Raw genomic sequence first — 10873 nt, forward strand, 5'->3', positions numbered from 1 at the left:
TTTGAGGAGTCAGAATCAGAGTTTGTGTTTTCTGCCGAGTCTGCAACATTTTCATCCAGATTTTCATCTTGAAAGTGCTCCCCCTCAACATGTGCTTGAGGTTGGTGAGTAGAAGTGACATGCTCTGATATTGTCTCAGAGTCAGAGTTTATGGAGTCAGAGAATGTATCTTCATCTTCAAATCTCAGTTGCTCATGATCTTCAAAATCTTCCATTCCAGTAATTTTCTTATCATCAAAGGATACATGAATGGATTCCATGATTACCCTTGTTCTCAGATTGTAAACTCTGAAGGCTTTTGTTGATAAAGGATAACCAACAAAAATTCCTTCATCAGCTTTTAAATCAAATTTGGTTAGCTGTTCAGGATGATTTTTCAGAACAAAACATTTACATCCAAAGATATGGAAGTATTTGAGATTTGGTTTTCTGCCTTTAACCATTTCAAATGGAGTTTTCCCATGTTTATTAATCAGAGTTGCATTCTGTGTGAAGCAGGCAGACTGCACAGCCTCAGCCCAGAAGTAGGTTGGTAACTTTGCTTCCTCCAACATGGTTCTAGCAGCTTCAACTAGAGTTCTGTTCTTCCTTTCTACAACACCATTTTGTTGAGGTGTTCCAGGTGCTGAAAATTCCTGTTTAATGCCATTTGCTTTACAGAACTCCTCCATTTTAAAATTCTTGAACTCAGTGCCATTATCACTTCTTATGATCTTTACTGCATCTTTAGAGATTTTGTTCAACTGCCTGACATGCTCAATCAATAAAGATGGTGTTTCATCCTTGCTGTGAAGAAAATATACCCATGTATATCTGGTAAATTCATCAACAATGACCAGAGTATATCTCTTCTTTGCAATGGACATTATATTTACTGGTCCAAAAAGATCAACATGCAGCAGATGATATGGCTCAAGAATTGAGGACTCAGTTTTACTTTTGAAGGAAGACTTCCTCTGTTTTGCTTTCTGACAGGAATCACAGAGTCCATCTGGAGTAAAAACTGATTTTGGAAGTCCTTTCACAAGATCTTTCTTCACAAGCTCATTTATATTATTGAAGTTCAGGTGAGATAATTTCTTGTGCCAGTTCCAGCTTTCTTCAATACTGGCTCTGCCAAGTAGACAGATTGCAGAGCTTTCAGAGTTTAAAGATAGCTTAGCTTCATAGATGTTGCCATGTCTGTATCCTTTCAGAACAACTTTTCCAGTTCTTTTACTAATGACCTCACAGTGTTCTTCCAAGAAATTGACATGATATCCTTTGTCACAGATTTGACTTATGCTCAGCAGATTGTGCTTAAGTCCTGAGACAAGAGCTACAGATTGAATGATGACATTTCCAAGATTGATGTTGCCATATCCCAAAGTTTTCCCTATGTTGCCATCTCCATAAGAAACATTTGGGCCAGCCTTCTCCACAAAGTCTGATAGCAGGGCTTTATTTCCTGTCATATGTCCTGAGCATCCACTGTCCAGAACTAGGATGTTCTTCCTGTTGCCCTGCAATCACATACACAACTAATGATTAGTTTTAAGGACCCAGATTTGCTTGGATCCTTTGTTCTTGTTAAGTTTGTTAACACTAGCAGCGGAAGATTTATCAGAGTTTAAATCAGAGTTTGTGCTAACAGACTTTTTAACAGATGCTTCACTAGGAGAATCAATCTTTTTCTTCAAAGAAGGTTTCAATTCATAATAATCATAATATAAACTATGGTATTCCTTACAAGTGTAAATGGAATGCCATAAACTACCACAATGAAAACAAGGATTCTCTGGTCTAAATCTAGTATTCCTAGTCTTAACTTCTGATTTTGGAGACATAGCATTTATGTCCTTATTTTTCCTGCAAAAAGAAGCAAGATGATTAGGATTACCACAATTATGACAAGTTTTCCTAGGAGCATTTAGAATAGGCATATAACTGTTGCTTTTGTTTATTCCAACCTTTCCATTCCTATTTTTCCTAGGTTCCTTAACCTTGTTTTCTTTCTTAACCTCCTTGAGTTTATGCTTAAGCTGTTTCTGAGTCATTAAACCAATATTAACCTGTTTAGGAGTATCAGTTTTTGATTCTGCAACAAATCTTACTGGAATTACCTTGGGTTTTTCAATTTTAATGGTTTCTTGTTTATATGACTCAGCTTCATTTTTATCAGAGTAACCTAACCCTTTCTTCCAGTTTCCACTTTCTAAGATATTCTGAGTAGTCTTTCCTGAGTTAGTCCAAGTTCTGATTATCTCTCTTTCCTTAACAAGTTCTGATTCAAGAGAAGCATTTTTCTTTAAGAGTTCATTTTTAATAAAGATAGCATCATCCCTTTCCTTCTGAACTTCTAGCATCAGAACTAGTTCCTTTTCAAGATAATCATTCCTTTTCTTGACATTTAAGTTCTCAGATTTTAGTCTTTCATTTTCTAAAGTCTGATCTCTATAACTAACATGCAGAGTTTTAAGAAACAATCTTAACTCAGTTATATCTTCAGTATCAAAAGCAAGAGTGGAATGAGGTACCTTTGTTTCAACAGTCTCAGTGCTGTTGTCCATGTTTGCCATCAAGGCATAGTTGACTTCATCTTCTGATTCTGATGTGTCTGCCCAGCTTCCTTTCTTTGTGATAAAGGCCTGTTCCTTTTCTTTCTTAGCTTTCTTGCACTCAGTTGCAAAGTGGCCTTTTTCTCCACAATTGAAGCAGGTGTACTTAGACTTATCAGATTTTCCAGATTTTTCTTCTTTGCCTTCATTCTTTTTGAAGACCTTTTTGTCAGAGTTTCTGTCTTTGGTTGAGAACTTCTTCCCTTTGTTGAAGTTCTTGTAAGCCATCTTCTTGAAGCTTTTTACCATCAGTGCTGCCAGCTGCATCATCTCAGTATCACTGTCATCAGAGTCTGAAGGCATATCAGAGTCTGAGTCAACATCAGAGTTTGATGACTCAGTATCAGACTTTTTGACATGAGCTTTTCCTTTGCTTTTCACAGTTGATTCTTCTTGAACTTTTAGAGCAACTGGTTTGGGTTTCCCACCATGTCGTTTGCTCCTCTGCTCCATTTCAAGTTCATGAGTTTTCAACCTTCCAAAGATTTCATCCAGAGACATCTCTTCAAGATCATGATTGTCTCTTATAGTGGTTACTTTCAAATCCCACTTTTCAGGAAGAGCAAGCAGAAATTTGAGATTTGAATCTTCCAAATTATATTCTTTGTCCACAAGAGACAAGTCATTCAGCAGCTTGACAAACCTGTCATAAAGATCAGTCAGTGATTCACCAGATTTTGAATCAAAGTGTTCATACTCTTGAGTGAGTATGGTTCTTCTGTTCTTTTTGATGGCTTTGGTTCCTTGACATCTGACTTCCAAAGCATCCCATATCTCCTTTGCAGTTTTACACCCAATTACTCTATTGGACATAGCATTGTCTAGAGCACTATGCAACAGATGCTTCACCTTTGCATCCTTACTGATAGATGAGATGTCCTCTGGAGTATAATCCTTCTTCTCTTTAGGGATCATCTTCTGGGGTTCATCTACCACGGCAACAGAGAGCATTGTTGGCATGTGTGGACCATCATAAATTCTATCCAGATATTCTGGATCTGTAGATTCCAGAAACATGATCATTCTTACTTTCCAGACAGAATATTCAGATGCCCTGAGGACCGGAACCCTAAGCGACTCATATCTACTGTTTTGTGATTTCTCAGACATGATTGTGTGATTAAGATCTCACTGTAGGTATATCAACAGAGCTGGCTCTGATACCACTTGTTAGGCCGAATAAACTCACTATATAAGATAATATAGTGAACACAATCAAAAACAAAACACCAGAATAAGATAATAATTCAACTAAACTCTTATTCACAAATCACAGTAGCTTACAAATAATCTCTTAGTGATTTATATCTTATCACTAAGAGCTGCTAGGTTACACGAATGATATTCAATTGATAACTCCTCTAGAGTAAACCCTAAGCTGTGTTTATATACACAGTTACATGATATCTACTGATTGATTTATAATTATCTGCTTCCTAAACTAATCTAATCAGTAGCTATCCTTCTGCTGTCCTGATCTGCACAATCTCTCTTGATCTTTATCTTCCTTACTTAGTCAGATATGCTCCTGAAAATCAGCCGCCTGCAAACTCTGATCATCGCTTAAACTCTGATCCAGCTGTCAGTCGTTAAACTCTGATTTCCAGCTAAACTCTGATATTTGCTTCTGCACACTAAACAAGTTAGATACCTGTGACATCATCAAATATGTAACACAAACACTAACTACCAATGGTACTGGAAAATTTAAGCATTAAAAACCAAACACTAACTTACCAATTGTACTGGAAAATTGGATGCTACTGGAAAACACTAACTACTGGAAAATAGGATGCTAGTAAAAACCCACTTTTTGGTTGTGTGTCTAAATGGAACTAGAGGAAAATTGGATGCTACTGGAGAGGGTTGAGTTTAAATTTTTGGAGAGGGTTGAGTCTAAATTGGATGCTAGTAAAAACCTACTTTTTGGTTGTGTGTCATTTTTGGTAAAAACCCACCTTTTGGTCTAAATGGCTACTGTCTAAATCAACTTGAACCAAAAAACCCATTTTTTGCTTTTACTGGCCAACAGAACTGAGAAACAAAAGACCTAAACAAAAGACCTAAAACATACTTAAAACCACATGCTTAAAATCTAAACAACAAAAGTCAGATGCTTAAAACCATACTAAAACCAGATGCTTAAAACTAGATGCTTAAAACATACTTAAAATCATCAAATCACCCAACAAAAGTCAGTTAAAACCCATACTTAAAACATACTTAAAATCATCAAATCACCAACATACTTAAAATCAACATACATACGTAAAACATACTGCCTTAAAATGATCAAAAGTCTTAAAACCACCATACAAACTTGAATCAAAAGTCTTAAAACCATACAAACTTAAAATCACCATACCTAAAGTCTTAAATCAAAAGATTCAAACATACTTAAAATGATAAAATCAAAAGATTCATACTTTTGATAATCAAAAGTCTTCAAACAAACAGACTTTTGATCATCCCCGCCCATGACGCAGACGCCGGACCAGTTCCGCCTGCTCCACCATCACAGCTTTCAGATCGTCCCCGAGCATCTCCACCATCTTGTTCAGGGTAGCAGTCATCTGGTTCAGCTACACCATCTGTTCACGGAGAGTCGCCAGGTGACCGTTCAGGTTGCACAACGATTTCTCCACATTCTCCGTGTATATGGGCTGCTGTGTTACGAAGTTAGAGGCAGAGTGATTGCTATGAAAAAGAAAAAATATTAGTGATCAAAAAATGAAAGGAAACGAAAATGAAACATGCATAAAGTAGAAGATGAAGAAAGATTACCTTGAAGACGCCATTTTTGATGCTTGAGAAAAATGAAAGATGAAGATGAAGAGGCCCTCGATTTTGCTTGAGAAAGATGAAAAATGACCCCCTCGGCTGGAGGGTTTATATAAAGGCAGTGAAAAAAACCCCTCGGCTGTGGTGCATTCACCAATTACACATGGCACATTAATCACACTCGGTGCCTCTTCGTTTTTTTTGCAACATTATTTTTTTTTGTTTGAAGGCAACGTGATTTAAACACTGCATATTTAAATACATTAAACCCAATTGATATGTTTTTTAAAATTATATTACAATTATTTTTAAATACATAAAATAATTTTACGATGCTTCAATAAATTAAATCCGATTGATATGTTTTTTAAAATTATATTACAATATATTATATTTAAATACATAAAATATTTTTACAATGCTTCAATAAATTAAACCCAATTGATATGTTTTTTAAAATTATATTACAATTATTCTTAAAATAAATCATGGTAGACTTTTGAAAAATTAATCTGGATTATTTTAAACAAAGCAAATAATTTTTTTAAACAAATCAAAGAATTTTTTAAACCAAAAAGCGAAACAGATGACAAGCGTTTAAACAAATTGAATAGGCTGGACTTTAATCAAATTGAAACACAGTGATGGATGAAATGGGCCAGATAAGTGGGGAGCCCGGCAAAGAAAGGAACCAGATATAAACTGGTTATGCGAAATTTTAAACAAATGAAATGTTGCTATAGTGGTTTGCAACGAGTTTTGTTAAGTGTGAGGTCAAGGGTTCGATTCCCTTGGCCTTGAAAATTTTTTTGATAACTTTTTAATCAAAGATGGGACCCTGCCTGTGGGACCCACCGCCGCCACGTCAGCGGCCGTGGGACCCACCGCCGCCACGTCAGCGGATGTGGGACCCACCGCCGCCACGTCAGCAGTGGTGGGACCCACCACTGCCACGTCAGCGGAAGTGGGACCCACCACTGCCACGTCAGCCGATGTGGGACCCACCTCCGCCACGTCGGAGGATGTGGGACCCACCACCGCCACGTCAGCGGATGTGGGACCCACCACCGCTGACGTGGCAGTGGTGTGGGACCCACCACCGCCACGTCAGCAGTAGTGGGGCCCACCACTGCCACGTCAGCGGTGGTGGGACCCATGTGTGGGACTACCACTGCCACGTCAGCAGTAGTGGAGCCCCGGTGTGGGACCCAGACCTTAAAGTAACAGGCAAACGTAACACTCTCTTCTGATGTGTACAGGGGCAAAATCTAATGCCTTTAATGTTGAAAGAAAATTTTTAAGTCAAAGATTGTGAATTCCTATGGGAGGAAAGCTTTAAAAGTTGAGTCAAATATTCATGATGAAATTGATGACTCTAAAATTCAAGAAATGAGTGCTATGCTAGTTAAGGGCTTCAATAAAATGAAGTTAAGAAGAGCTCAAACCCAAGACAACTTCCAAAAGAGGTCTTTAGATTCTCACAAGCAAAGGTACTAGAAGAAAAACGCTAGTGATAAAAAGAAGGGTAATATAAATTATTCCAAGGTGAAGTGTTATAAATGTGAAAAGAAAGGCAAGAGAAAAGCACGTATTTCTTCTAGCATGAATAAGGTGGATTCATTATAAAGAGTAAAATGTGAATTATACTCTCACCTCTACTATAATGATCATGTAACACTTGCTTCATCACCTACTAATAAGGTAAACACCATCTTTACTTTTATGCAAATAATATCTTTTAGTTAAATCTTAACTAAAGATTATTACGGCCAAGTATTTAATCCAACCAACCTCATTAGTTTGGGCATTGCTGACAAGAAAGTCAAAGTTCTTCATATTGCCCAAATGAATCTGCAATATATACACAATACAAAATATTTTATTCGAAATTTACCAGATACCGCGAATAAAGAAAAAAGAATTTTGAATTTTTTAGGTATTGGTGTCACATACAAATAATGAAGGTCATTACAAATTGTTATTAACAGCTCATAAAGTTCAAGCCTCAAGAGACCAGAACCTATATTATTAGAATATTAGGTGATCAGTTGGCCATACATCATTGTTTGCTGCAAGAAGGAATGTCCATTATATTACTATGCAACCTACGTTAGCCCCCTCCATGTAAGCTCTACAAGCTAATAACATAGAACGGCCGCCAGTATGAAAATTACCAAATACAAAATCTTTGAAATGCTGCATTAATTCATAAGAAAAGGATAAATACACTTGATAAGTTTTAAAAAATAACCAATGATCGCTACATATATAAAGGTAATCAATAATTCATATATGAAGCATATAACTGATCACACATAATATTGGAAGAGGCATTGGAAAACATATCCATGGGGGCTTTGTTGGGAATGAATCATTGCTTTCAAGAATAAAATGAAGATTTCTTCATTGTACAAATTGGATCTTCTCTCTCCCCTCACTCCCGGTATAGGTGTTACGGTACAGAGGCTCATTAAAGAATGATTTTTCATTTAGTACTAAAACTTGTATTGACACCAAAACCTGCTGTACTTGAGCCTCTTTGGCAACCAATTCTCATTCCAACAACCTATCCAAGAGTTTAGAAGGCTGAGGCAGACTCTTCAATAGCCGTACTAGTTTGGATTAATTTCAAACACTCTAGAGTGGTAATGAATCTCTTGAATGAAAAACTTTGACACAACAATCGTTAGTAGTGCCACATTTGAAAATAGTCAATAAATTAAATTCATAATAACAAATGAAATGCAATAACACGTACCGGTGGTTCAACAGGATATTTAGGGGTGAAGCGAACATCAGAGACACATAAACCCATGATGGTACGGCGGGTTGGTGCAAGTCAAATGATGACAACTCGCAAAAGCCCCATTCTACTCTCGGACAATCGAACATATATTGTATATATTCAGAAATACGGTAAGAACTCACATAGTAAGTTTTTATCCGAAAATCTCTTTTCCTTATTTATAATCTTTGTCCAAGCATGTGTAGGCTACAAAGAGAATAATGCTATAAATTAGGGCAACAATAAGTAGTAATCCTGCATATAAAACAACAGTAATAATGATCCCAGAAATAATCAATAATATTAAATGTCTTAAAGTTTTGATAATTTTCATAACAATACTTTATTTATAATTATATCTGGATTTTTTACGTAATTTATCATTATTATTTAAAAATTACTATAATCGATGTACTGCAATCGATGTTCTAAAGATCCTCCATTAATCATTAAAAAAATATTTTACCACTCCTATTTATCAAAAATTCTACCATAAATCACAGTAAATCCTTATAGGTCAATCAATTATTAGTTGAAATTTCCGATTTCTGCAACCGTGATCGAAACTACGAGACATATATTAACAGTTCAAGAAGCTACGAGACATAATTATGGCGATTGAATAACATAAAAGTGTTGATAAAAAAGAACATATAGTTGAGAATTGATATATATACACCTAATGCTTGAGCAGATATTTAGAATGCCATATAGTAATAGAAAGGAAGTAGATGGTTTTTCCAATCCTTGAAAAAAAGTCTCAAGAATGGTCTTTCTGGAGAATTTTCTTCATTATTTGAAGTGAGAATTTGTTGTAAAACAAAGTGTGCATATGTACAGATAGGTGTTGAATGTATAAGAAACTGAGAACAATAATGCGTGAAGCTCTATCTTGTCATTGATTCATGCAGTACAATATATAGAATGCAGATAAGGAAAGATGGCTAAAAACAAGGCCACTAAAACAGGTAACCTCCACGACTCCTACAACAGTTATACTACTAACTTCTCCTAAATGCTCTCCATGACTCATACAAACATGCATTATACTAAACTACCAGACTTATACTGAAATTTTAAAACAATAAAACAATTAAATTTAAGATTATTCCAACAATCACCCCCTTAATCTTAAATTTGTCATCAACCCATTTGGTTTAGCCCGTCTGACTTTCATCCTTGCCCGTTTGGCTTTCAAATTCTCTGTCCATTTGACACTTAAACTTAGCCCATTTGGCTTTCAGAAATTCTGCCCATCTGGCCCTTTTTTTTCTTGCCCATCTGGCACATTTATCTTGCCCATCTGGCACTTTTATTTGCCCGTTTGGCTCCATACTTCTGTTTATAACAAAGCTGGCTCATCATCCTCCATCTGTGTGAGGTTAGCTTCTTGTCTCTGCTCCCTGTCTCGTGGTGGTTTATTACATTCTGAAGCGTAGTGTCCAAAGATGTTGCAATTATAGCACTTAATTTTACTTTTGTCACGTCCACCATTTCTGCCATGTGCTCCTCCTTGACCTCTTGTCTTCCATTTCTGAGTCAGAAGAAGTTGTTCTCCTCCACTCTCACACTTGCCTTTCATTCTTTCTTCATGAGCCTTAAGTCGACCCACTACTTCTTCAACTGTCATAGCTTTCATGTCTCCAAATTGCTCGATATTTGAAGCTATTTGAAGGAACTTGTCAGGAACAGCACGTAATATTTTCCATACCACACTCGATTCTTCCAGCGTTTCTCCAAGTACCCGGATATTGGTCACAATGCCGCTCAGCTTCATACAAAAATCATCTATTTTTTCTGATTCCTTCATCACAAGAGACTCAAATTCTCCCTTCAATGTTTGCACCTTTGCCTCCTTTACACGTTCCACTCCCATGCACATTGTTTTAATTGCCTCCCAAGCTTCCTTAGCAGTTTCTTTGTCAGCAATGGTCAGCAATATATCCTCTGGCACACCTTGATATATCGCTGCAAGAGCCATCTGCACCGTTCTTTCATCCACGGCTACTTTAGGATCCTTTTGTTCGATTGCTCCCCAAACTCCTTGCGCCTTCATAAACACTTTCATTTTGAGGGACCATGTTGTGTAGTTACTTCTCGTAAGCATCGGGTAGTTTAAACCCACAGAACTTTCTTTTGTCTTGATTGTTTCCATGGTTATGTTTGTGTGTTTGGGTTGATATTTAGGCATACAATGACCTAAACACAAGGCTCTGATACCAAGTGTTGTAAAACAAAGTGTGCATATGTACAGATAGGTGTTGAATGTATAAGAAACTGAGAACAATAATGCGTGAAGCTCTATCTTGTCATTGATTCATGCAGTACAATATATAGAATGCAGATAAGGAAAGATGGCTAAAAACAAGGCCACAAAAACAGGTAACATCCACGACTCCTACAACAGTTATACTACTAACTTCTCCTAAATGCTCTCCACGACTCATTCAAACATGCATTATACTAAACTACCAGACTTATACTGAAATTTTAAAACAATAAAACAATTAAATTTAAGATTATTCCAACAGAATTAACAATGTTATTTGCTCTCTTTGAAACATCTAATCATTCACCACTCAATACACTTGTATGGATTCATATACACATGATTTAGCAATAAACTGATTGATTGATGCCCTAACCTAATGGAGAAGGCGCCCCCTAACCTCAGGCATATATAGATGTGTGTAATTGTAATTAAATCATA

General features: G+C 36.5%; 1 protein-coding gene across 1 annotated transcript; it reads right to left on the bottom strand.

Annotated features, from left to right (window-relative positions):
- Positions 1 to 9505: 9505 nt before the first annotated feature.
- Positions 9506 to 10318, bottom strand: LOC108212673 (uncharacterized). The gene has a single exon (XM_017384394.2). It carries the CDS (start codon positions 10316 to 10318, stop codon positions 9506 to 9508), a length of 813 nt encoding a protein of 270 aa, XP_017239883.2.
- Between the last annotated feature and the right edge of the window lie 555 nt (positions 10319 to 10873).

Source organism: Daucus carota, chromosome 2 (assembly GCF_001625215.2).
Source record: "Daucus carota subsp. sativus chromosome 2, DH1 v3.0, whole genome shotgun sequence".
NCBI classification, from domain to species: domain Eukaryota; kingdom Viridiplantae; phylum Streptophyta; class Magnoliopsida; order Apiales; family Apiaceae; genus Daucus; species Daucus carota.